General features: G+C 49.7%; 1 protein-coding gene across 2 annotated transcripts in view; it reads left to right on the top strand.

The window, feature by feature from the left end:
- Positions 1-27713, top strand: part of TOX2 (TOX high mobility group box family member 2) — a 168318-nt gene that overhangs the window by 88108 nt on the left and 52497 nt on the right. For both annotated transcript variants that reach the window (XM_059862700.1, XM_059862701.1), the window contains exon 3: positions 8870-9115. In XM_059862700.1, coding sequence (XP_059718683.1) covers positions 8870-9115 — 246 coding nt within the window. The remainder of the gene's footprint in view (positions 1-8869; positions 9116-27713) is intronic.

Below are 27713 nucleotides of genomic sequence, written 5' to 3'. Positions count from 1 at the left end.
CTGCAAGAGAGACCTTTCTGAGCTGTCAGATTTGGTTGAAACCATCCAGGCTTTGGGAAGAGCTGTGGCTCCAGGACTGCATGGGATCTACAGGAGATGGAGAGGTTCCACTCATGGAAAGTTTAAAGGTATAAACATGCTCCTGATTCAAAGGTGAAGCCATCCAGAAGAGCTGGGATTGAGCTGGGAATGGGTTTGGGCTGCAGTTACAGTGTAGAGTCTGCATCAGAGCAGTGCCCACGGAGTGGGGAGGGGGGGGTTTGATCTTTGGGACAACCAGCACTTGCTTGGGGTTTTTGAAGAGAATGTCCTTTGCTCTGGGGACAGGCTGGGAGAGCTGGGGGTGCTCACCTGGAGAGGAGAAGGCTCCAGAGAGAGCTCAGAGCCCCTTCCAGGGCCTAAAGCAGCTCCAGGAGAGCTGGAGAGGGACTGGGGACAAGGGATGGAGGGACAGGTCAAGGGGGAATGGCTTCTCACTGCAGAGGGCAGGGATGGATGGGAGATTGGGATGGAATTGCTCCCTGTGAGGGTGGGCAGACCCTGGCACAGGGTGCCCAGAGCAGCTGTGGCTGCCCCTGGATCCCTGGCAGTGCCCAAGGCCAGGCTGGACAGGGCTGGGAGCAGCCTGGGACAGTGGGAAGTGTCCCTGCCATGGCAGGGGGTTTGGAAAAAGATGAACTTTGAGGTCCTTTCCAACCCAAACCATTCAGTGATTCAATGATTTTAAACCCCTCTACTCTGGATCTGGAAGAGGAGAACACACAGGAGGAAGAGCCCACTTTCCCACGGGTTCCCTGCAGCTCTGCTGTGCCCCCAGCTTCTTGCTGAATATTGTGCAGACACTTCCAGGGCACATTTCTGTTCGGGCAAGAACTCATTTTCCCTTTTCAACAGCATTCCCCTAGTAAAAAACCTGAGCATGTGAAAATTACTGTAGCAGGGGCTGGGAACACTTCAAAGACAATTTGTAGATTGTATGTGACTGACTGTTAATAAATACTTCTTTCCAGTATTTATCCACCTCTCCCCACATAATTCATTGACCCTGGTATTCACTCAGATCTCTGAGTGTGAGGATGAGGCAAATCAATTTCCATTCCTAAGACCCAGAGCTGCTGATGCAGAAAATCAGCCCTGCTTCACTTCTTGGCAAGAATCCCCAGATTTGGGGGATTCCAGGTGTGAACAGGAGCCCTCTGCCATCCCTGCCTGCAGAAGGGGTGATGGAAGGGACAACTTCCCCTGGCCACCCCACAGCAAGCACCCATCCATTCTGTGCTGGCCCCAGAGCATTTCTCTGGAGTTTGCAATGTCCCAAGGGACTTCCACTTTCTCCTGCCATCTCAGCTGACATTTCTGTCCCTGTGGCTTCAGTGCCATGAGATGAGCAGAAAACCCCTCTGGTTTCTGTGCTGGAGAAATGTACCAAAATCCCCTTCCTGCAAATAGGATTGTGCCTGTGGGAGTAATGGGTGCAGTGGGAGAGGAGACCAAAGGCTTTTGAGGAAATACGGGCAGCTGGTCCTCAGGAAGCTTGGATTTTACCTTTTTCCTTGTGTTTGGACTCTTTCTGTGGCTCTCAAGGTGTTCTCTCAGCCTGGTGATCCTTGCAGTTGCTGTGCCCAGAGGCACATTTGAGATGTGTGTAGGGAACAGGGAATGTGTGTGTATGGCAAATCCATCCGTGTGCTTCTCTGTCTCCTGACTCCCTCTGACACATCATCCAGCTTTGGATAAATCAAGATACCCCCAAAACCACCTGGCTGCTTGTCTGCAGCTCCCTCCCTGTGTGGTGCTGGTGGCAGAGTGCTGTCCCTGGGACTGGGGTCCTGCTGGGAGTGGGCTGGGGAGATTGTCATCACAGCTCGTGGGATGGGGTGGGCCCCCCAAAACCTCCCCGTGCTCCTTGTGCACACCAGGAGCCCAAGCTGCAGCACCTCTCAGCTGCCTCACAAATATCAATGTTTTCCTCACTTGCAGACTTGCCAGGCTGGTTTGGGTCTCTTTAGACCCATCTCTAAAGTGTCAGGAGTGTCACTGAGCTTTTGCATTAGCTTCAGGAAGAGCCCAGTTAGATGAGGGATGGCACAGAGTCCGGGGTGGTTTGTGTCACCTGGATAGATTGCAGCAGCCTCCCTGCTTCCTTGTACCTTCCCAAGAACAAATGTTCTCTCTCAGGCTCACATTTACTGTTGAATGCTTTTTGACAGGGCAAATATTTACCTGCAATAATACTACAAATCTTTATCCCTCTCACTGTGAAGAACATTTCTCTGAATCAATGCTTGGCTGCAACTCCTGGATCCTCAGGGATAATCACACAGAACATGGCTCAGTGGAGAATTGGGGTCACTGGACATTTGCCATGCTGCCAAGGAGGAGAAAGGTTTCCCTGGTGCTTGGTCAAGCCATGTCCTCTGTGGTTCACACCAACATGCAGTGCAGAGATGGTGCTGCCTGGCTGTGGGGTGGTTTGGGAAGGAGGACAGGAGGGGAAAGGCAGGAGGAAGCTGAAGGCATCATTTATAGACATGCCCAGCACTTGTCCCTCCCTCCTGAGTCACCTGCAGGAGGATCTGCAGTGTCCTTTGGAACATGGCTCTGCCATGGCTTTGGCTGGCTCACAGCTGGTCCCCAAGAGCTGTGTGACATTCACACACCTGGATGTCCCTTGGCTGGCTCACAGCTGGTCCCCAAGAGCTGTGTGACATTCACACACCTGGATGTCCCTTGGCTGGCTCACAGCTGGTCCCCAAGAGCTGTGTGACATTCACACACCTGGATGTCCCTTGGCTGGCTCACAGCTGGTCCCCAAGAGCTGTGTGACATTCACACACCTGGATGTCCCTTGGCTGGCTCACAGCTGGTCCCCAAGAGCTGTGTGGCATTCACACACCTGGATGTCCCTTGGCCCATCCTCCTCTTTGCTGCAGTGCTGGGAATGCTCCCCAGGCTCAGGGGGTTCTGTTCTGGGATGGCTGCTGGGAGCTTGCTGGGGTTTGGCTTCATTTACAGTCCAGGAGGAGGTGCAGCACAGGAGCAAAAGGTGAAGCAGCAGCAGCATCAAGGGTGGCTTTGGGTCCATGGCAGAGGGTGAGCAGGGTCACTGTGCCCATCAGGCCACAAGCCCCAGATGTGCTCTGTGTTTGCAGCAGAGGAGCCACCTGCCATGGACAGACATGTCCCCAGAGCTGCCTCCCACCTGAGAGCCCTCTCCTGCAGGTCCTGGACATGCCTGCTGTCCATCTCTGCCTCCCTCTCCTGAAAAGCAGCAGGGAGTGCAGCAAGTCTGGGAGATCTGGGCAGGTTGTCCCTGTGGTGGGGAGCAGCACTGGCAGGAGACCACGCTGGGGTGTCTCCAAGAGCTGCAGGTGCTCTTGGCAGCTCAGCAGTGGGGCCTGGCTGGGCAGGCCAGCCCCTGCTCTTGCCAGGGCTTCAGGAATTCTGCCTTTCCTCTCAAATCATTCCAAATATCATGTCCCACCCTGTGCTGTGAGCTGAGAGGGAGCAGCCAGTTCTGACTACTCTTGGTCCTGGACATGGCCTGGGTGTCCTGGACATGGCCTGGGTGTCACCTTGCCAGGAACCAGAGCCTCTCTCCCATCACAGCCCCCCACCATCACCTCCCCTCCAGTTCTCTGTCTTCTGACCCTGAATCTGCTGTTGGATGGAGATGATGCAGCGACCCCTGCTCAGACTTGGATTTCAAGATGGAAAAAGTGTTTTAAACACAATTTTGTTGCTGTTGGAGGTTGGTGGTACCGGGTATGATGCCATCCTGTGCAAGCATGGGGCAGAAGCAGGTTTATGAGGTGCTGAGGCCCTGGCACAGGGTGCCCAGAGCAGCTGGGGCTGCCCCTGGATCCCTGGCAGTGCCCAAGGCCAGGCTGGATGGGGCTGGGAGCACCCTGGGACAGTGGAAGGTGTCCCTGCCATGGCAGGAGGTTTGGAATGAGATGATCTTTTAGGTCTCTTCCCAGACTGTTTTATGATTCTGTGATAACCCTGGGGCCCAGCACAGGGCAGTTTGATCCTATACAGCCCCTACAGCTGGTGCTCAGGGATACCTGTGGGGCTGAGGGCAAGGGGGGCACTCAGAGGAGGGGCAGTGTCCCCTCTGGGGCAGGGCCAGGCTCCATCCTGTATCCCCACCCCACTGCAGGGCTCCCCTGCTCCCAGCAGCCCCTGGCATCCGCCCAGCAGCCCCAGCCACGAGAGGGTTTGCAAGAAGAGCCTTGTTGTTTCAGCTGATTTCAGTGTTTTAATTCGAAGAGGAATAATGTGCAATCACAACAACTGTCATCTGTTTGACAGTGGAAAATCCTGGATCCTTTTTTGTGCACAGTAAATGGGCAGCCATTCAGCAGCACGAGCTGCTCCACGCTCGGAGTCCTGGTGGGATGAATGGCTTCAGACCAGCCCGCTAATCTAATTTGTAATGTATCCTTAGAACCTATAATTGGCTGTTTAATTTAATTCAAATTAACATAAGAATAGGAAATATAATCTGCCACGGAGCCCACACGGTGGTGGAGAGGAGCTGGGTGTTGCTGCAGAGGGGTTGAGGGATGGCTCTGTGCACCCGTGTGAGGCCGCTCCTTGTGGGGACAGAGGTGTCACTGTGGACACATCAACACGTGCTGTGTGTGACAATAAACCACCCCTTTCCCAGCCTTCTGAGTGTCTTGTGCCTCATCTCCCTCCCTTACCTCTCTGACCATCTATTTCAAGCAGACTGGAGTGAGGGCAGCCTGCTCTGGGTAGCACAGGGGGTGAAAGCTGGCAGGCACCAACGCTGATTATGTTGATTGGATATTGTCTAATCTGATTTTGATTGTGTACAGCTTTGATTGTAATTTTGATACGTCTGCAAAATGCTGTAGCTGTACAGAAAGCTTTGTGATTTAAACAGGTCTTTTTTTTCTTTTCTCTCTTTTTTTTTTTCCCCCCTGGGTTGAATAGAACAGAGGCAGAAACGTGCCCGGGGGTGAGCAGAGTGCTGGGGCTTTGGCACCTGTACAAAACCACCTCAAAGCCCTTGGGTGAGCTGCTCTGCAGCAACACAGGGGACTCGTAGTTTTGAAGAGAGCTTTAGGAAACTTAGAGTGGGTTTTACATAATTTAGTTAAGTGCAGCAAAGCCACTTGCTTATATACCTGATACCAAAATAAACCAGTTGGAGGAACAAGTTTGCTGTGAGCTGATTTATTTAAATCCCTTGCTGTAAAGCATGGAGAGAAATCCTCTTAAATAACTGGGAAAGAGTCAGTGTACCTCAAGGAGCAGAGCCCAAATGGAAACCCAGCTACGAGATGTATTAAATGGGATCTGTCTGTCTGCCCTGAGTACATCCCCTCAGCCCACTGCCTTCCCTGTGTCATAACAATGACAGAAGCTGCCTGGGAAAAGAGCTGGGCTTGAATTTCCCCTGAACAGTGACAGTGGGTAGAGAGCTGTCATGGTTCAGGCTCTCTCTTGTGTTTCTGTCGTGCTCCTGTTCCCCCACAGCCAGTGGGAACCTCAGGTAAATGTAAAGGTTTGGCTCAGATATGCAGAACCTGCTCTTCAATCACAGAATCATCAAATGGCTTGGGTTGGAAGGGATCTAGAGGTTCACCTCATTCCAATTCCCTGCCATGGGCACTATCCCAGATTGTTTCAAATCCTGTTCAGCCTGGCCTTGGACACTCCCAGGCATCCAGGGGCAGCCACAGCTGCTCTGGGCACCCTGGGCCAGGGCCTCAGCACCCTCACAGGAAAGGATTTCTTCCCAATATCTACCCCTGCCCTCTTTCAGTGGGAAGCCACTGCCCTTCTTCCTGTCTCTCCAGCTCCTGGAGTCCCTTTAGGCACTGGAAGGGGCTCTGAGCTCTCTCTGGAGCCTTCTCCAGGCTGGAAAACCACAGTTCTCCAGAGCAGAGGGGCTCCAGCCCTTGGAGCATCTCCATGGCCTCCTGGAGCTCCAAGAGTTCCCTGTGCTTCTCCCGTGGGAGCCCCAGAGCTGCAGGCAGCCCCAGGGTGGGCTGTGCTGAGGGGGGCAGAGAGGCAGGGTCCCCTCGCTGCCCACGTGGGGGGTGAGCCTGGCACAGGGGGGGCTCTGGCTGCCAGGGCACAGGGCTGGCTCCTGTCCAGCCTTTCCTCCAGCAGAATCCACCATTCCTTCTCTCACAGGGCTGTTCTCAGTGTTTGCCTCTCCTGGTCTGTACTGCCTGGATTGCCCTGGCTCAGGAGCAGCTCCTTGGACTTGGACTTGTTGAACCTGGTTAAGTTCCTGTGGCCACAGGCCAGCTTGTCCAGGTCCCCTGGATGTCAGCCTGTCCTTCTGCTCTATCAGTTCCATTCTGCAGCAGGAGGTGAGAGGTGTGGGCTCAGCTCAGCAGAGGATGAGCCTCTTCCAGCCCCAGCTGTGGGGTGAGGCAGGAGTGCCCCCTGCTCTGGCACCCCATGGTTCTCCCTGGCAGTGCCCTTTCACCAATCCACAGATCCCTCTCCCACTGGCTGCTGTGCTCCAGCTAAACACAGGCTTTATTTTATTTCATTAAGGACTTTCTCCCCACAGTGTGTGGTGATGAAGAGCACGAATCTGGGGCTGAGCTCTGGGACAATGCATTATTAAAGCCTACAGTGCTTAACTGGTTTTTTAACATCTGGGGTTTTGCTCTTAAATCAAGTATTAAGTCCAAATCCAACCATGAAACGAGGTGATCTGGGAAATTTAGCTTTAGCATGTGTGTAATGCTATAGCTAATCAGAATTTCATATGCTATAATAATGGGTGAAACAGTAGATGTTTAAAATAAGCCTCCTCTGCCAGAGACTCATTACATTCTGTGTTGATAATTAATAATTTTGGATAGAATCACATGTTATGAAGAAAAACTGGTTTTGTCTGAAATGAAAATGATTGCACAGGTGCAGTAACATGTTTTTATATAAATGGGAATGCTTAGCAGTAAACAAGCCATGAGAAAACATGGGGAGCAGACAGAGTTCCAGCATCTCTGCATGTTTGTGTCACCTCGAGGGTGTTAGTAGGGAGGTGAGGGAATGCTTTTCCAGATGAAATTTGGGAGGGGATGTGAGGAAGGACAAATCTCCATGTGTGGTAGAGTCACAGAGGCTTTCTTTAAAGGGTTTTTTAAAAGTGATGGCTGTGTTTCTAAATCCCCCTCCCTGGTTGTAGCTCCTGTGCTGGAGTTTTTGAGGATTCTCAGGGAGTTAGGATGAGAGAGAACAGCTTTAACCTGACAGAGGGCAGGGTTAGATTAGATATTAGGGGAAAATGCTTTACTGTGAGGGTGCTAAGGCCCTGGCACAGGGTGCCCAGAGCAGCTGGGGCTGCCCCTGGATCCCTGGCAGTGCCCAAGGCCAGGCTGGACAGGGCTTGGAGCAGCCTGGGACAGTGGAAGGTGTCCCTGCCATCCCAGGGAGAGTACAGGAAGGGCTTTAAGGCCTTTAACACCCCTTGTAACCCAAATTTTCATAATTTGGGTTACATCTTTCATAATTCTGTGAATTTTGATCCTAAGTAATTGTTATTTCTACAGCTCTAATTCTCAGAAAAGCTCTTTAAAATGCCAGCAGTAGGTTGAGAGCTGAGCTGGGTGCCCAGAGAGAGACTTTGGCCTAGGAGGGCAGCAGCTGGTCAGGAGGCAGCCCTGCCCTTCCATGGCTTTGATCCAGGTGTGGGGGTTTCTGCTGAGGTCTTTGGGACTCAGAGATGAACAGGGATGCAGTGAGGGAGGGGGGAGCAAGGGGATGCCTCCAGGGGCTCCATGGTGTGCTCCTGATGGATGGAGCAGTGCTGCCACACTTGCACCCTGGCTCCTACCTCATTACAACCTGGTGTGCAGGACTGGAGGAGCCTTTTTATCACAACAAACCCATTTCCACTGGAATCTGTATTTCTTAGAGAAACAGTCATGTTTCTTTGCCGAAGCAGTGAGGCAGTGATGATTTGAGGAGTAAGGACTTTACAATTAAAAATTGTAAAGCAGGTATGTTTTATTCCAGCTGGGACAGATGGGGGATATTTCCACCAAGGACATGGGGGTATTTCCACCAAGGACATGGGGGTATTTCCACCAAGGACATGGGGGTATTTCCACCAAGGACATGGGGGTATTTCCACCAAGGACATGGGGATATTTCCACCAAGGACATGGGGGTATTTCCACCAAGGACATGGGGGTATTTCCACCAAGGACATGGGGATATTTCCACCAAGGACATGGGGATATTTCCACCAAGGACATGGGGGTATTTCCACCAAGGACATGCATGCCTGGTGAGACAAATTTCAGGTTTAAATACACATTGATCACCCAAGCCCACACCTCCCTGCTCACCCATTCGCTGCCCAGAGTCTTGGGTGGTGCCACACCTCCTGGTGGTCATGGCTGGGTGTCTTTGATGAAGTAACATCATCTTCCTCAATGTTCTCTGCTTGACCCTTTCTTCTGGGCAGGCACAGTGGAGGTTTGGCTTTCTCTCAGGTCAGTTTGTGCTGGCCAAAATCAGGAGCCTGGTTCTTGCTAGCTCCTTAAGCAAAAGGTTCTGCTTTATGGGTTTCAACAATACCCAAGTCTTGCTTTACTGAGTCTTCTTATATTTATGGCCTTTACCAAGCAACTAAATATGTGTTCTTTTACAAGTTGTCTCTACCTAGCAAGTTACATTCATGTTGCAAACTGTCTTCTGTACTTTTGCAGATTTGTTAAATAAGCAAATTTGTTAAATGAATTTGTGAAATATATTTCTGTTATTTCAATATATTTGTGTTTTCCTCCACCTGCCTATGTACATTAGAAAATTCTGAATTTTCATACATGTCAGTGACATGTTGCAAACTGTCTCTTTGGTGTTTCAGACGTACAGCAGTCAGAGTGAGAACAACGAGGACTACGAGATCCCTCCCATAACACCTCCCAACCTCCCCGACCCATCCCTCCTGCACTTGGTGGACCATGAAACTGGATACCACTCTCTGTGCCACAGCCTCCCTCCCAACAGCCTGATCCCAGCCTATCCCTACCAGAACATGGACCTGCCGGCCATCATGGTGTCCAACATGCTGAGCCAGGATGGGCACCTCCTCTCCAGCCAGCTGCCCACGGTCAGTGCCTCTCCCCTCCCTCTGCCTTCCATCCCAAGCACTCTGTGTTTCCAGCAGTGAGCTGAGCCCATCACTGTCGGTGATGAGCTGTTTGCCATGAGGGGTGGGAGGAGCTGGGCTGTCAGTGTGGTCACTGTGCTCATGGTGGCAGTTTCATGCTTCCTTTGGTGTCCTCCTGAGCCTCATCAACCACTCAGGATCAGGGCAAAGGGATTTTCCCTCCCTGTGTGGAACATCCTCCTGTTGCCTTTTCCACCAGTTTGGAAATGAAGCTCGAGATAATTTTAGTAAGGAGGTAATAATTTGGGACTGGGCTGTTTCTCCAGCAGCACTGACACAACCAGAGCACACAGCCTCAGGCTGCACCAAGGGAAATACAGGCTGGATATCAGGAAAAGGTTTTCACAGCAAGAGTGATAAAGTTGTGGAATGGCTACCTGGGGAGGTGGTGGAGTCCCCATCCCTGGGTGTGTTTAACAAAGCCTGGATGTGGCACTGGGTGCCAGGGTTGAGTTGAGGGCTTGGGGCTGGGTTGGACTCAATGATCTTGGAGGTCTCTCCCAACCTGGCCATTCTGGGAATTCTGTGAACATAAAAGTGGATTTTTATTTTAAGGTATGGAAAGATGTCCACAAAAGCCCACCCCCCCAGGGGTGAGTACATTTTTATAGGTTTTAGGAAATTAGCATAATTGACAAAAAGCACCAATTAGGAGCACAGGTGGTGAGGCAACTCCCCCCCAGGTCAAGCCCCTTCTCTGGAGTCCCCCTTTGGCACTGGCTGTGCTCTGTCCATGGAATGGATCTCCAAGAGTTGTTCTCAGCCTTGGTTCCCAGGAAGAACCAAGGCAGCACTGGGGTCCTGTATCCCTTGGGGCTTGGAGCTCTGGAATTTGTTTTGGTTTTCTGCCTGGGGAAAGGCCTTGGAAAAGCACTGGGAAAACTAGTCACTAATACAATGGGCTACAGAGCTATGAATATATGTGTTGTGGTGTTGTGAGGGTCCCCAGGACGAGGTGAGAGATGAGAATCTGACTCCAAGTTCTCAGAAGGCTAATATATTATATTATATTATATTATATTATATTATATTATATTATATTATATTATATTATATTATATTATATTATATTATATTATATTATATTGTATTATATTCTATTCTATTCTATTCTATTCTATTCTATTCTATTCTATTCTATTCTATTCTATTATATGCTATACTAAAACTATACTAAAGAATAGAAGAAATGAGATATCAGAAGCTAGACAAGAATGAATAATAAAAACTCGTGAGTCCTGACACAGCTGGACTGGGATTGGTCATTAAGTTAAAACAATTCACATGCTGGGTAAACAATTCTCCAAATCACATTCCAAAGCAGCAAAACCGGGAGAAGCTGAGGTTTCTCATCTTGCCAGGAGAAGAAATCCTGGTGAAGGGGTTTTTCAGAAAACATCATGGTGACATAGATGTGTGAAGAGTTTAGAGAATACAGAAGGAAAAAAGGCAAAACCAAAGCAGCATCACTCCCTGAACCAAGCACAGTACACGTGCCCCATCCCCCGTGGCAGGGTGGCCAGCCAAAGCCCCAGTGCCCTTTCTTTTCCTCCCTGTCACCCTGTCCCACGGCAGGGTGGCACCAGCAGGAGGAGCAGGGATGAAGGGGAAGCTCTGCTATTGATTCCAGGGGGAACAGGATCCCTCCCTGCCCTGGCAAAGTGCCTCACGCCGTGGGAAGGGGATACCTTGCAAAGTTTCAAATGACTCGTGCAGGGATAAACAAGGCAGGGATAATGAAGTAAAGTGAAGCTCTGGGAAGAAACTCCAGGGCTAATTAGAGCTCACAGTGCTTCTGCATCAGCAGCACTGAGGAAAGGCTGTGGCTTGGTTTTGACAGTGATATTGAATTCATACTGCTGCTGTTTAATACCATTTTCCTCTCCAGCAGCTTCAGCCCCGTGGTTGGTTTTTGACGTGGTTTCTCTCTAAGATCATTGATTTTGAATGCCATTGATATCAAACAGAGTTAATTTTACTTAAAGAGCCTGGCTGGGAGCCTGGCCCTGCCTGGCTGGGGAAGGCTTGGTGTTGATTGCTTCAATAGATAAGGGTCTGAAAGGTAGTGACATTTAAATATTTAAATGGGATATTATCTCTTAGTCTAGGAAAATCCCAAGGCTTTCTGAAGTCCTGATGAGTCTCTGAGTTTCATTGTTAGTGTGTTTAAGAGAAATATCATGTTCTGCCCATCAATATTGAACAGAGGCATGTTTCTATGGAATTAAATATTACTGAGGGCTCTGTGTTACCTTTTAGGTTCTTGGGTGATTAAAACATTCATTTCTGAGACAGAAAGAGTCAATTTCAGATGAAATATTTTTCCCTGGTTTAATTTAAAGCACAGCCCCTTTGCCTGACCCCTATTTTCATAACACGATAATTTTATCCCATGTTGATTGTCTCATTTTTGAGAGGTGATATTGCACTTATAAATCACTTTCTAAAATACCTAAAGAAAAAAAGAAGAGGGGGATTTATTAAGCAGCTTCTCTGTGTCTGAAATAATTTATTTTGGAGTAGTCCTTGGGAAATGTTCTCTTTCTTACTTTATGGTACTGTTTTACAAATGCAGCTCGGTGATGATAAATCAGGGCTGAGCCACAGAAGATAAGAACAGGACTTACTGGGCTGTAAATGTAGAATAGAGAGATTAAGATTTGTTTGCCCCTTCCCACAAAAATAAAAGAAGTCCAGTGAACCCTGAATTTCCCAGGTGAGAGTGAACTGAAGCTGGTCAGTTTTGGAGGCCCTCGGAGCTATGATACATCTGCAGAGGTCCCAGCAGCAAAGGGGTCAGGGAGGGAGCTGTGCTCAGTTTTAGGTCAGAATTAAATCCTGCCTTATGCTCCCATCACAGCCTCATTTCCACTGAAGGGTGACACCTTTTGTGCCTTTTGGTGGGGAATCAGCAGCAGCCCACAATGGCAGTGCTGATCCCAGAGCACACCTGCAGCTCCTGGGGGGGCTGAGGGAGCAGCACGTGCACATCAGGGCACAGAAGAGTCCTGGAGAGAAAGCACACTGTAAACTCAGCTGGTTAACACCTAACAGCACCTGCCAGTGCCTACAGGGGCTCCAGGAGAGCTGGAGAGGGGCTGGGGACAAGGGATGGAGGGACAGGACACAGGGAAAGGCTCCCAGTGCCACAGGGCAGGGCTGGATGGGATATTGGGAAGGGATTGTTCCCTGTGAGGATGGGCAGGCCCTGGCACAGGGTGCCCAGAGCAGCTGTGGCTGCCCCTGGAGGTGTCCAAGGCCAGGCTGGACAGGGCTTGGAGCACCCTGGGACAGTGGCAGGTGTCCCTGCCATGGCAGGGGGGTGGAATGAGATGATCTTTAATGTCCCTTCTGACCCAAACCATTCTGGGCCTTGTTTGCCAACACTTCCAGAAAAAGAGGGATGATTTCACCCAGGCAGTGATGGGAGGCCAGTCTGGGAGTGAGCCTTGCCTGCTCAGAGCTCAGAGGAGGTGGCTCAGCATGCAGGGGGTTTGGGTTTGTTCCAGGACCAGCACTGCTGACACAAATGCTGGAGCTGGAGCCTCTCTCCTCCCTGCTGCTCCCTGCTGTAGCTCACACAGGTTTTTGCACACACAGCTTTGTCCTGCCTGTATGTTTGAATACAATGAGAAACAACAAGCAATTCATGGTAAAATGTTTAGTCATTGGCCAGACTTTTGCTCTAAAAATGTAACTTGAGCTTTAGGATTTTTTTAAGTCAAAAAGAAATAAAGAAATGAACAAATCTCTAACTGCTGATAAGACATGAGCCAGGACTCACCGAGTGCCATAGGATTGGTGTTTTTTCCTGAAAGCTCAGAATAAAGAAAATCCAGCTGCAGGTTGCTGTCCCCTGGGTGTGTCTCTTGTGCTGGGATGTCCTACATTACCCTCAGACTGCATCAAACCTCCCAGTGCCTCTCAAGGGTTACCCTACTGCTCCCATGTGCAGGTGACCAGCCCCAAGGGAGGTCAATCAGCACAGAAATTCCCATGGCAGGACAGGAGCTGGGGGTGAAGGAGGATTTGCTGTGTGCCAGCCCCTGCTCCTGGCTCCAGCTCACCCGTGGGCTGCCAGAGGGAGACCCTGGAAACCCCAAATCCAGCATCCCTTCTGATTGCTCATCCCTGCAGCAGCACCACCCAGAGCACCATCCACACCACTGTCACCATGATATTTTGTGAAAAATCCCTTTGGCAGGATTTCTTCTCCTGGGAAGCTGGGAAGCTTCAGCTTCTCTTTATTCTGTTGCTTTGGAATGTGATTTGGTGATTGTTTACCCAGCATGTGAATTGTTTTAATTTAATGACCAATCGTGGTCCAGCTGTGTTGAGGCTCTGAGGAATCATGGGTTTTTCTTTATCATTCTTGTTAAACCTCCTGATGGATCCTTTTCTCTTTCCTTAGTATAGTTTTAGTATAGAATTTATATATTATATTATATTATATTATATTATATTATATTATATTATATTATATTATATTATATTATATTATATTATATTATATTATATTATATTATATTATATTATATTATATTATATTATATCATATCATATTATATCATATTATACCATATCATATTATATCATATCATATTATATCATATCATATCATATTATTATAAATCAACCTTCTGAGAACTTGGAGTCAGATTCTCATCTCCTCCCTGATCCTGGGGACCCTCACAAACACACACACCACCACTTGGATCTGCCCGTGGACCAGCTCCACATTTCCATGTCATGGCTCTTCACTGCTCTTTCTGTCACTTCATTTCCCCCTTTTTTCCCCCCACCCATGAGTTTTTAGAAGTTAAAGGAGTTTTCAATCCCTGAATGGGGCACAGGGAGCTGCAGAGCAGGGAAGCAGGGATGGATGGACAAGAGTAGGCAAAGAGTTGGCACAGGATGTGAGGAGTGAAGAACTGCTGGAAGGGTGGGGGTGGGCTGGGGAGGAGGCAGAGCTGGCTTGTTTGGGGAAAGTTTGGGGGGTTTTTTGTGCTGATGACAAGAAACAAACAGAAAATTCTTACTGCAGTGGAGTTTTCTAGTGATCTCTCTTTTCCTGTGGGGAAAAAAGGAAGGGAAGGGAAGGGAAAGAGGAGGAATGGCAGGAGGGAGGGAAAATAGGAGAGGTGTGACTGTCACTGAGAAATGGGAGTAATTAGGGAAAAATAATCAAAGAGGGAAAAAAAACATGTTTTCCTTGGGAAGAGAATAACTTTGCTCACTGTGAACATCCCTGCAGCAGCTGAGCCTCCCAGGGATCCACAGGGAGTCCTGCTGGGCTGGGATCACACTGGGCTGGGATGTGGGGCTGTGGGGAAAGCAGGGGAGGGGGCAGAGATGTGCTGTGGATCAGTGGGGAGGTGGGTGAGCTCTGGGTTAAGGAGCTGCTGGGAATAAATGAGATTTCAGAGTGGATTTGGCAGAACATTTTTGACAGAAACAAAGGGCGATCAAGGTCAGAGCCCAGGAATCTCCAATGCAGCACAAAAATATTTCCATAAATATTGGATAGCAGCCAAGAGGGCTGGGGGTGCCTCTGCTTATCAGGTGGGACTGTGCTGGGCTGGGGGGAGCCAGGAGCCCCTGACTGGGGGGACAGCACTGCCCAGAGCCCTCCAGCACTGCTCCAGGACCCCAAAACTGTGCTCCCCCAAGCCTGGCCACAGGATGCACCAAGAAACAGCCACCCTGCTTCCTCCTGCTCTGCCCTGGCCAGGGGCAGTGTGGGCACAGCCATGCATTTCTGCAGGGGGCTAGCACCCCTTTGGGCATGTGGCTGCACCCTTTGGGCATGTGGCTGCACCCTTTGGGCATGTGGCTAGCACCCTTTGGGCATGTGGCTGCACCCTTTGGGCATGTGGCTAGCACCCCTTTGGGCATGTGGCTGCATCCTTTGGGCATGTGGCTGCATCCTTTGGGCATGTGGCTGCATCCTTTGGGCATGTGGCTAGCACCCCTTTGGGCATGTGGCTGCATCCTTTGGGCATGTGGCTAGCACCCCTTTGGGCATGTGGCTGCATCCTTTGGGCATGTGGCTGCACCCTTTGGGCATGTGGCTGCATCCTTTGGGCATGTGGCTGCACCCTTTGGGCATGTGGCTAGCACCCCTTTGGGCATGTGGCTGCACCCTTTGGGCATGTGGCTAGCACCCCTTTGGGCATGTGGCTAGCATCCTTTGGGCATGTGGCTAGCATCCTTTGGGCATGTGGCTGCATCCCTTTGGGCATGTGGCTGCACCCTTTGGGCATGTGGCTGCATCCTTTGGGCATGTGGCTGCATCCTTTGGGCATGTGGCTGCATCCCTTTGGGCATGTGGCTAGCACCCCTTTGGGCATGTGGCTAGCACCCCTTTGGGCATGTGGCTGCATCCTTTGGGCATGTGGCTAGCATCCTTTGGGCATGTGGCTAGCATCTCTTTGGGCATGTGGCTAGCACCCCTTTGGGCATGTGGCTAGCATCTCTTTGGGCATGTGGCTAGCACCCCTTTGGGCATGTGGCTGCACCCCTTGGGCATGTGGCTGCATCCTTTGGGCATGTGGCTAGCATCTCTTTGGGCATGTGGCTAGCACCCCTTTGGGCATGTGGCTGCATCCTTTAGGGCATGTGCCCAGCATCCCTTTGGGCATGTGGCTAGCACCCCTTTGGGCATGTGGCTGCATCCTTTGGGCATGTGGCTAGCACCCCTTTGGGCATGTGGCTGCATCCTTTGGGCATGTGGCTGCATCCTTTGGGCATGGCTGCTCCTGTGAGCCAACATGAGCTTTGCAGGTGTATGGTGTTGGTTGGAGAGACTGACACCTCTCCCTGTGTCTCCCTCTTCCCATTGCTTCTCAGGATGAGAGATTTTTGTGACTCCTCTAAAGGCACTAACGTTTCCTTCAGCACACTGGGGTGCCTTTTCATGCTCACAGCCAGCTGGTGCAAGGGCAGAAAGGCTTCAGCCACAGCCTGAAAGGTTTCGTTTCAGTTTGTTGAGTGGAAGGGAATTATTTGAAAAATACTGAAAATCCTCCAAGGCAAAAAGGAACATCCATGGTGTAACATGTCACATTTCCAGTGAGCTGGGGAGCCTGTTTAGGTAGAGGTGAGAGTGAAATGGTGAATGGGGGTGAATTGTAGAAGAAAGGTGAGTGCCCCCCAGAAATTCCAGAGGTTTCAGTTTGAATTGCCAAGGTTTCAGTTGACTTTGAACAGCTGCTTCCCAACACAACGGGGCTTTGGTGTGGAACAGAGAGGAGAGCAGTAAAATAAACCAGCAGGACCCCAGCTGCCTGTGTCCCAGGTGAGAAATGGAAAGGAAATGTAGCCCTCTGCCAGAGCTGGGATGGGCATTCCTGGGATGCTGTAGGCTCCAAGGACAAGCTTGGTGCTCAGCAGCCTAGAGTGAGGTTGTCCTGTGGCACCATGATATTTTCTGAAAAATCCTCTTTGCCCAGGACTTTCTCCTGGGAAGCTGAGAAGCCTCAGAGAGGAATGAAAACAATGATCTGATTGCTGCCCCTGTGTTTGCTGCTTTGGAATGTGGCTTGGGCATCCTTTACCTACAGGTGAATGTTTGATTGGTTCCACGTGAATTGTTTTAATTTAATGACCAGTCATGGTCCAGCTGGGTCGAGGCTCTGAGGAGTCATGGGGTTTTCTTTATCATTCTTTTCTAGACTTCTGATGTATCCTTTCTCTTTCTTTAATATAGTTTTAGTGTAGCATTCTTTTAATATAATATCATAAAATAATAAATCAGCCTTCTGTGAGCAAGGAGTCAAATTCTCATCTCTCACCTTGTCCTGAGGACCCTCACAAACACCACAGTCCTGCAGGAATATTGCAAGGCCAGGACCCAGGTTGCTCCAAACCCCATCCACACTGGCCTGGGACACTTCAGGGATGGGGCAGTCACAGCTGCTCTGGGCAACCTGTGGCAGATTTTACCACCCTCATTGTAAAACACTCGTTATTTTAATTACTCGTCAATTAAATATTGTCACAAAAACCAAGGAACTGTGCCAGCCTTCCCTGCAGGCCTCTGGAAATCCACGATCCCAGCAGGCAGAGTGGTTTACATGCTGTGGGCAAATCCCTCCAATGCATCAATATTTCAATAATTTTGAGTCACTACCTGCTAAAATAAGTTATTTAAAATAATCCATACCCAAGTGCAGTGTACAGGCAGCATTGCCCTTCAAAGCAAGTTCCTGTTCTTCAGAAGAGCCTTTATAAATAAACAAACCAACAAGAGCACTGCTCGTGTCACCAGCAGCAAAAACTTCCCTGAGTTCCCCTTGTTTCAGACCTGGATGAGTTTTCTCTGGCAATTTTGTGTTGTGAGCTTCAAGGTTTTAACTAATTTGGCTTTCTGTTTATTAATGGTTTAGTATTTAAAAACTAAACTCCCAAACATGAGGTGGAAAACAGTAATAACACAACCCTACATGAAGGGTTCTTTGTATTAAGCAGAGCCCTGTTTGCAATTCCCTGCTAGTGTTTTTCTCAGAGGCAATAAATGAAAGAAATATGTCTTTTTAAATTTTATAAAACTCAGAAAAATGGTTTTAAACAGCTTTTCTTCACCTTCTATAATTATTTATTTTCAAACAGTCCTTCAGGGTAATGTTCCGTTTTCTTATTTCACACTCCTTTTTCTCATAAATGAACCATCACTTCAATAAATCATTATGAAAACAGAGACTAACACAAACCCTGAAAGGTTGAAAGATTTATGTAACACATTTATGTTTTCCATTTTCTCATTCTGGTACTCCACTGCTAAAGCTAAGCTAATAAAAGCTGCTATTAATATTTCTTGTTGCCTGGCAACCACTGAGAGGGAGTAATAGCTTTAGCTAGAAAAATAGATGACCGATAAGGAAAAATTCAATTCTTTTATTATCTCAAGGGAAAATGGGCTTTTACTGGAACATTATGATGTACGAGTGTGAAGTTGAATACAAAGGGTATTTTTTCAGTTGTTTTTCTATTTTTAATGAACATTATTTTACCTTCACAAACTCGTTTAAGGCATTTGCCCCACCTACTTGTGAGCTTAATTTAGCAACACCCACACACACTTCTGGCTCTAAGTATCTGTTGGCATTTTCACTTGGAAGCCCCTTCCCTCCTTGCCTCCCCCTGAGCTGGAGGGCTTGGTCATAAAATTTCACTCCAGGTCGGAGCTTGGGAGACAAGATCCCCAATCAAAGAGTAAATTGTTCTTGTGTGTGTTCAGAACTCGCTTGCTCAGAGCAAGGGGCTGGTGTGGAGAGCTGTTTTCTGAAGTTTGAGGTGTGGTGGCTGGGCTGTCTGTGCTCAGGACAGCCAGGGAGAGCAGGAGCCACTGCTGGGGCTGGGAAAGAACAGATCAAAGACAGCCCTGGGAGGAGGATTTGGGGGTGCTGGTGGGTGAGAGCTGGACAGGTGTGTGTGCCCAGAAACCCCCAAGCCCTGGGCTGATCCCCAGTGTGGGCAGCAGGGCAGGGGGGCTCTGCCCCTGTGCCCCTGTGCCCAGGTGAGACCCCACCTGCAGAGCTGCCCCAGCCCTGGCCCAGCACAGGGAGGAGCTGGAGCTGCTGGAATGAGTCCAGAGGAGGCACCAGAGATGCTCCAAGGGCTGGAATCCCTCTGGAACCAGGCTGGGAGAGCTGGGGGTGCTCACCTGGAGAAGGAGCCAAAAGACCTCAGAGCTCCTTCCAGAGCCTAAAGGAGCCTATAAAAAATATGGGGATGAATTTCTGTCTGGGCTTGTAGCAATAGGACAAGTGGGAAAGATTTCAAGCTGAGAGTTGGTTTAAATTAGATACAAGGAAGAAGTTTTTTACACTGAGGGTGGGCAGGCCCTGGCACAGGGTGCCCAGAGCAGCTGGGGCTGCCCCTGGATCCCTGGAAGTGTCCCAGGCCAGGTTGGATGGAGCTTGGAGCAGCCTGGGACAGTGGCAGGTGTCCCTGCCCATGGCAGGGGGTTGGACTGGATGGGCTTTAAAGGCCCATTCCAGCCCAAACAATTCTGCAATTCTATGAACACAGGTCCTGCTCTGTGGGAGAGCTCCTCCCTGAGTTTCCCAGTCATCCTGGACGGCAGCAGAGGCTCCCTGTGGAGCAGCAGCCCCTCTTTTCACATGGCTGAGGCAGCTTCTGCCTGGTCCCTTGCCAAGGGGGGGGGTGTGGGTCGCTCTCAGGACGTGGCTCTGTGAGTGCTCAGAGAACAGCAGAGCTCGTGAGGACTGGGCTGTGCAGGAGGGCTGGGAACCTGAGCAACCTGGCTGGTTGGGTGGTTGGACTTTAGGTTCACTCGTGGGTATCCCATTTCTGAGATCTGAGTAACCTGGGTGTCATGATACACTTTTCACACAAGGGAACTGTTGTGACAGCTGAGAAGCAAAGCAGATGTGGGCTTTGCTTGGTAATGAAAGAATTTCTCCCCAGCCAAGGGAAAGGAAGAAGACAAGGTGTCACTTGAACTGGCAGGGGGTGACTGTCACCTGCCAGGGTGGGAATCTCACATGGGAATCTGCCTTTTTTCCTGGAAACCCCTCATAGCCACCTCCCTGCAGAACTCCTCAGCAGGAGATCCCTTCCAACCCAAACCATCCCAGGAGTCTGTGTCCCAGAGCAGGGGGATGCAGGAGAGCCTTCAGCTGTGCTCTCACCCCCAGCACCACATCTTACCTGCAGGAAGGGCCCTGTGATGCCTTGTGAGGGCTGCCCTAGAGCAGAGGCTGGACAGAGCTAAAGAATAAAGCAGGGATTTATCAAAAGGCCTCCATGGACCCACCTTGGGCAGCACCAGAGCCCAGCCAGGGCTGCACCCAAGATGAACCAAAATGGCCCCAAAATGCACGGCCGGGCACGGGGTCTCTCCCTGGGATCAGCTCTGCTCCATTTGCACCTTGCAGTTCATTGTCCCAGCCCAGCTTTAGCCCAGGCACTCCCACCCTGCTTGTTTTTCTCTCTCCAGCCCACGGGGTTTGTGCTCTTGGGCTGAGATTGGGATCATTTGTCCTTGGTGCCCAGCTGGAGCAGGAATTGTTTTGTCTCCCTGCTCTGTGCACAGAGCTCACCATCCCATAATATGGAGCCCAGACCCACACACTAAAGCAGCACAGAATGTGAGAAATAGAAAAGCTAAACCTGAGGCATCACCTGCTCAGTGAACCAACGTGTGTCTATGTGTGCAAGCCTGGCTGCAGAATGGTCTCTGCTGCCTGTGTCCCTTTGCTTTTAGGCTGCCAGCTGGGTCCTTATCTCCCCTACTCATCTCTGGGCCAGAAGCCAGCAGGTCCCATCCCGAGGTGCATCTGCTGCTCCCAATGAACCAGCAGCTCTTCTTCTTCACCGTTTGCACTCCCCCTTTTAACTATTCCATGAAAATTCACCCTCCTAAACTTTCCTCTCCTTGAGTTGGTCACTCTCTGATAAGCAGTGCCCTGGGGACGGTCCCAGCAGGGAAAGTCCCTGATCAGCCCTACAACCCTCAGGGAGAGCACAGAGTGGGACAGTCCCTCTTGTCCCTCCTGTACCTGCCACAGCTGTCATTAAGCCCTGGTGACACCATTTGCTTTGCTTTCACAGCACTTTCAGATAGCCCTGGCTGCACTTAAAGCTGCGCTCAAGTAAACTCACGTGGAGCTCAAATAACTCCAGTAAATATGTTCAAGGCATGGCATGGATCTTTTTTGAGATCTGATTCTGATCTCAGGTGTGTTTGTCTCTAGTGCACAGACATGCAGGTGGATGTCTGTTCTTAGCCCAGTTTTTAGGTTTAGGCCGTGTCCACCTTTGGGGTGAAACTCCTTCCTCCTTCTTAGCAAAAAATCCCACTTCAGCAATTTTCCTGGGTGAGGTTAAAAATCCATTTTGCCCCCATCAAAAAAAATCCTGCAAATGAGATTGTGTAACATGCTTTGCAAATGAACTAGAGATTTGGAAGTGAGTTTCTCTGGAGTCTGGAATGTGGCTTTGGGGAAAGATTGTCCCAGCATGGGCAATTCCCTATTTCCTGGTGGAGGATTTGCCAACTCAGCCCCAGGAGCTGGAGTCCCTCTGCTCTGGAGCCAGGCTGGGAGAGCTGGGAGTGCTCGCCTGGAGAGGAGAAGGATCCAAAAGACCTCAGAGCCCCTTTGAGGACCTAAAGGAGCCTATTATTAATATGGGCTTAGACTTTTAGACTTTTATATTGGAATAATACCAATAGAGCCAGATGGGAGCTTGTCTGGCCCTTGGTGCTGAACCCAACAGCAGCACTGTGGTGTTTCACCCCAGGGACACTTTTGGCCATGGGTGTGTGGTGTTTCACCCCAGGGACACTTTTGGCTGGCTGGGTGTGTGGTGTTTCACCCCAGGGACACTTTTGGCCATGGGTGTGTGGTGTTTCACCCCATAGACACTTTTGGCCATGGCTGTGTGGTGTTTCAGCCCAGAGACACTTTGGGCTGGCTGGGTGTGTGGTGTTTCACCCCAGGGACACTTTTGGCCATGGGTGTGTGGTGTTTCACCCAGAGACACTTTTGGCCATGGGTGTGTGGTGTTTCACCCCAGGGACACTTTTGGCTGGCTGGGTGTGTGGTGTTTCACCCCAGGGACACTTTTGGCTGGTTGGGGGCTCCAGCTGGGCACGTGGGGACAAGTCCAGGTGTGCAGGAGCTCAGGTGGCTGCAGGATGGAGCTTCCTCCCGTGGAGGGGCTGCTCCTCAGGTTTCCCTCTGTGGAGAAGCTTTAAGGTGATGGGGAAGGAAAGGAGTCGGTTCTGATGGAGGGTTTGGATCCAGAGCTTTGTTCTGTCCCTCAGGCCTCTGAACCCAGCACCAGCTCCACCAGAACTCCTGACCCACGTGGGTGCTGTTCCTTTTAACCCTGGGGAGAGGGGAGGGAAGGGGTAGGGAGCCACCAGCCAGGTACAGGAGGGGAGGTCTCAAGGGACAGAGGACACCTGGATGGCCCAATGCCCCCCAGGGGTAGAGGGCATCCTTTGGATCTGCCAATCACTGACACCTTCTGGAATGGCAGGACTGACAGACAGTGCTGGGAGGGGTCAGGGAAGGGAAAGGAGAGGTGTCTGACACACCTGGGAGGGAATTATCAGGGGAGGGATCTGAGGTTCTGAGTTAAACCCTGAAATCATAATACAACACTTTTAGATAGCAATAGGACAATTGCATCAGGTCTTGTGAGGCCGGGGAGGAGGAGGAGGAGGAGGAGGAGGAGGAGGAGGAGGAGGAGGAGGAGGAGGAGGAGGAGGAGGAGGAGGAGGAGGAGGAGGAGGAGGAGGAGGAGGAGGAGGAGGAGGAGGAGGAGGAGGAGGAGGAGGAGGAGGAGGAGGAGGAGGAGGCTCTCTGTGAGCAGCGCCTGTGTATCAGCAGTGTAATTAAAATATCAATTACACCGTGTTGACAGGGCGCCAAAGAACTGCCTCTGGTGTGTGCACTAAACTTCATCACTCCAAAGTCTCCTCACAAGGCCTGACTCAGTCGTGGTGCCAAACACAACACGAGCCCAGCCTTGCTAAAGCACGGCTGAGATATTACTTTGTGCAATGGTGCCGTGCTCCAGAGCTGGTATCATGTTCTGGAAATTATCTTTTAATGTACGATTTGTATTGCTGAGAAATGTCACTTACTTTGCAGAACGTCTCGCCAGGATAAAACCTGAGATTTATTCCTGTCATTTTTTTGTCTCCTCTGCCATGTTGATAATAAGAAGTCTATTTTATGTGCGTAATGCCTGTGTCAGTTTTGAAATTTGGGGTTTCATGAAAGACAGTGGTATAAATAAAACATGATATAAATTAAAAATATAGTGGAAAATAAAATCTCTGAATTACGGGAGCAGATGAGATGAATGCAGCTTGAAGGAGGTTTGCAGAACAATATCAAATAACTCCAGTAAATATGCTCAAGGGATGGCATGGATCTTTTTTAAGATCTGATTCTGATCTCAGGTGTGTTTGTCTCTAGTGCAGAGACATGCAGGTGGATGTCTGTTCTTAGCCCAGTTTTAACCCTTTAGGTTTAGGCCGTGTCCACCTTTGGGGTGAAACTCCTTCCTCCTTCTTAGCAAAAAATCCCACTTCAGCAATTTTCCTGGGTGAGGTTAAAAATCCATTTTGCCCCCATCAAAAAAATCCTGCAAATGAGAACATGCAACATTCTTTGCAAAACTGAAATCTGGAAGAGAGTTTCTGTGGAATCAATGATGTGGTTTTGGGGAAAGAGTGTCCCAGCATGGGCAATTCTCCATTTCCTGGTGGAGGATTTGCCAACTCAGCCCCAGGAGCTGGGGTTGATGTCTGGATGAGTTTTTCTGCAGCCACTTGGGCTCTGGTGCACTGTGGGACCATCTCCATATCATAATTTATAAAAACACAGAAAATTATGTCAAAAATAGTCATGAGGAAAGATAAACAAATTGAATAGGCAAATAATGGTCAGAAAGTGTTGGGATTACCCTTGTTCATGCTGACTAATCTGGGGCATTGTGGAATGTCTTGCCTTTAGTTGCAGCATGAGCTAAATGATGCCAGGTCATCTCTGCTTAAGATTGGTTCTATTTGATGCAACAATTTAAGGTGTGTTTGAACCTCAGGGATCCCAATCCCTTTGGGAGCAGTAGCTAAAGTGAAAAACTATGTGTTTCCAGGGGCTCTCTGCTTACCAGGACATGGGTTTCAGCAGCAGCCAGGAACTGCAAAAGGTTCCTGTGAGACCTGCAGGCAGGATCTTCCTCCTTCCTTGAAGGCTTGGAGCAACCTTGTCTGGTGGAAAGTGTCCCTGCCCATGTCAGGAGAGTGAAACATGAGCTTTAAGGTCCTTTCCAGCCCCAGCCATTCTGTGGTTCCTTTGCCTCTTGCTGAATGTACTCAGCCCTCTCTCAGCTGATTAACCAGAAGCTGCTTCAGCCTCCCCAAAATGCTGCCTTTGTGCCTTATTTTGTACATGTGACCCAATGGCACAGGTCATCCCAGGACTTGGTTTTGTTTGGGTCACACAAAGGAAAACAGAGGCATTTCCAGGCAGGAATAATCCCCAGGCACGTGTCCCCGCACCTTCTCCTGCCTCCCACCCTGCTCCCTGACTGTGGCAACACAGCTGGGCTGTCAGTGCCACCTCTGGGCTGACAGCAGGGCCCTAATGTCAGGAAGGTGGTTCTGCCAAGGAGAGGGAGCTCCTGCATCCTCCTGGAGCTTGCACCACCTGCCCCCCTTGGTTTGCTGTCCCTTCTGCCCCACATTTCTCCCCTCTTTTCTCATTTCCATGGGAATAGCAAGATGGGGTGGCTGTGAGTCAGTGCCAATGCAAAGAGCCTCCAAAAGACAAGTGAAGGGTTTTAATTCTCATCCTAACCTCTGCCACACCATCAAGTGTTCACATTCCCATGTGTGCTCACACCCCACATCAGAATGTGACATAAAGTCTTCCTTGAAGTGATCAGGCAGCTGTAAACAGAACAATTTTTTGCCACTTTTTAACCAGCGTCACCTCTGACACAAGAAAAACCAAAGTAGCGTGTCTGGCAACTCTGTGCCATCTATCTTGTGCATTTTGATCAATGTTGCAGCCCATCTTTAATTGCCCTTATCCCTTAGATCAATCATATTTAGCTCACAGCTGTCACTGGCCTCCCCTTTGCACGTTACCAGGGTGCACTAACCTGCTCCACAATCACTCACTGCCCCACACAAGGAGGGGCTGTGGAACTTTGAGGTTCACTCCCCATCCCACACGTGCTTTGCTTTCCATTTTCCAGAAGTTTCAGCCCCCAATGGCCTTGCAGTGACTGGGGTTGTTTCCATTCCTGTCCTGCCTGGGGCAGGAGAGCACAAAAGGATGGAAATTTCCACGGCTTTTGTTTCAGCTGTAGAAGTTATGATGACTGTTCACTGCTGTAGGTGTGTGCACGTTGAGTGAGTCTCTTTGTATTATTTCAATGGGAGCCGTTTTTAGAGGCAAATAACAGAAAGGGCTTACAATAAAAATAATGGGCTGTAACAGGCTTTGTTATGCAATGAGGAGATCAAAGAGCCACATCAGCCACTCGGCTGAGCCCGGAGTGACAGGAGGAATGGTCCCTAATTGGTAGGTAACGTTTCCTCAGCTGGTAAATAGAAATGGTAATCCCAGGCCTTTCAGAGGAGTTTTCCCCTGCCAGTGGCCTCGGTGGGTTTGCTGTGTGTGAGTGATGGTGCAGAAGGAGGGAGAGCACAAACAGCAATCCTGAGGCAGATTTCCCTTTCTTCAACAAGCACTCCCCATCTCTACCTGCCTTTTGGGTGTGAACCTGGCCAGGTCCAGCTGCCAAGTTCGGACCCCACCCCAGAGGACTGAAAGCTCTGAGTGTGGGAAGCACACCCTGGGAAAAGCCCTGGCAGCCCCTGCTTCTGAGTGGTACAGGCTAAACCACTTCACATCCCCGTAGCCCTGAGAAATCAAAGTTATCATTTAAATGAAGAGTGCTACTTGAGTCCTGCCTCTGTGAAGAGGTGTGGGATGCAATGTCGAGAGAAATTATAATGATTGCTACAGATGCAGCTTGTCAAAGAAAGAGAAAAATATTTCTGCATCTGATGCATGGCAGCGAGCCAGCTGGTAATGTTATATGTCCGAGTGTTCCACTCGGGCTCTGCTGGCAGGAAAACATTCCTTAATGCTCTGCCTGGCTGTTCCATTTGTCTCCCAGCCCTGCAGGATCCCATTAGGAACCTTCAGTTTACACCGTGGCAGTTGTTTGGTCTCTGCTGAGGGCAGCACCAGGAGGGAGCCGGGTATTGCTGCAATCCTTCACCACCCACAGCGATCTCAGCTGTACTTCTCACTCATCCCTGCTGCTCTGGGCATTCCTCACCAGGGACCCAGCTGTCCTGGAACCTGCAGCAGGCAGCTGGGGGACACCAGGGTGCTGTTGGAGGGAGTGGGATCTGCTCCCTTTTCCCAGGGCTGGCCCCCATGCGTTTGTTTTTGTCCAAAGCCTGGGTACCAGTTTGGAGTTAAAGAGCCCAGAGGTGGGTATTAGTGACCAATGTGGGCAGTTCTGTCCCACCAGAATGTCCCACCTGTCCCACCACCTGCTGGACCTGGTTCCCCCCATGGACACCTGTCTGGTCCCTGTGGAAATGGGCAGCAGGGCAAGTGGAGCTGATGGAAGTGGAAGTGGCAAACTGGGAGGAATGTTCCTTCTCCTTGTGCTCCTCCTGAGGCAGAGGTGGATGAAATCAGGGCACTTTGAGATGTTGCCACCAAAAAAGGGACTAGCAAAGTGTCAGGGAGTGTCTGCCCTGAACCAGGACATTTTCTGTAGAGGAGAAGTGGTTTTTGCCAATCTCTTCCACTCTTGATGGATTGTTATTTGCAAACACTAGAAAAAGCAGTGATTAAAGACTCGTGCACCTCATGATTTGTGGGGGTCTCTCCAGGTTTTGTCATTACCCTGGATGCTCTGTTGTTTTTGGTTTTGCATTAATGATGCTGAATGTAGGCAGTGAGGGATGAAACTGGAGGGTGACACAAAGAAATTGGACATATTTGGGACAGGAGAAAGGAAACTCATGGAGATGTAAGCATAGGAGGGAAATGGACTGCAAGATTGCAAAGGCAGTTTGTTCAGCGTTGATAAATGTGGAATTCATGCATCTTGAGGAGAAAAATATTCACTATTCATAAAGCTTGCAGTGCTCTGGATTGACTGCCAGGAAGAACCTCAGAAAACCTTGTGCAGGGATAGAGGACAGGAGAAACTCAGGGAGAGGGGTGGTTTGGAGAGCTGTACACTCTGTACTGTGTTGGTCATCCCCTCTCAGGCAAGAGGGAGCAAAAAGAGGCTCAAAGAATAGAAACAGAAATTATTATGGGCAGATGCTCAGTTTAAGAGGGAGGCAAATAAAGTAATTGAAAGCATAAAAGGGCATGGAATACACAGGTGAAAGCAGCTCCATCAGGAAACTTCATGGGAATTGAGATTTGGAATTTCAGAGCAATAAAAGGGAATACTTTTGTCCACACAGGCAAGGATAAACACTGTGACTTGCTGAGTTAAGGGTGAAAATGAAAATGCCAAAAAGATATTTTGAAAATGCCTATGGATCTACCAAACACATGGGGAGGTGCTGTAGCAGATGTTAAAATGTGTGTTGGAGGAGAGGTGGAGGTAGTTGTTATTCACAATAAATCCAGAGCTGATTTCTGGCTGGAGTTAATCTGAAGCTGTGAGCACCAGGTCCCATCTCACCTGTATTGTGTCTCATTCCAGGGAAGGTGCTGGAATGGGAAGGTGCTGGAATGGGACTATCTCTGCTTTGGGCTGCTGGGAGCACCTTATATGTCCTGGTTTTGCCAGGGGATATTGTTAAAAACCAGTGGCTGAATCAACTCTGGCACCAGTGTTACACAGAAGTGCAAGCAATGTGCTGTTTCCCTGTGCATCCAAACCCTGGATCCTCTTTTCCCTAACAGGGTAGGGGTGCATTCCCAAATCAAACCTCATAGTATTAATAACTCCTTATTACTCAAAACATTTTTAATAAATCTCATCAACATCACCTTCT

This window comes from Haemorhous mexicanus, chromosome 18 (assembly GCF_027477595.1).
Source record: "Haemorhous mexicanus isolate bHaeMex1 chromosome 18, bHaeMex1.pri, whole genome shotgun sequence".
Taxonomy (NCBI): domain Eukaryota; kingdom Metazoa; phylum Chordata; class Aves; order Passeriformes; family Fringillidae; genus Haemorhous; species Haemorhous mexicanus.
The sequence above is the reverse complement of the archived record's forward strand: the minus strand, read 5'-3'. Positions and strand labels throughout refer to the sequence as shown.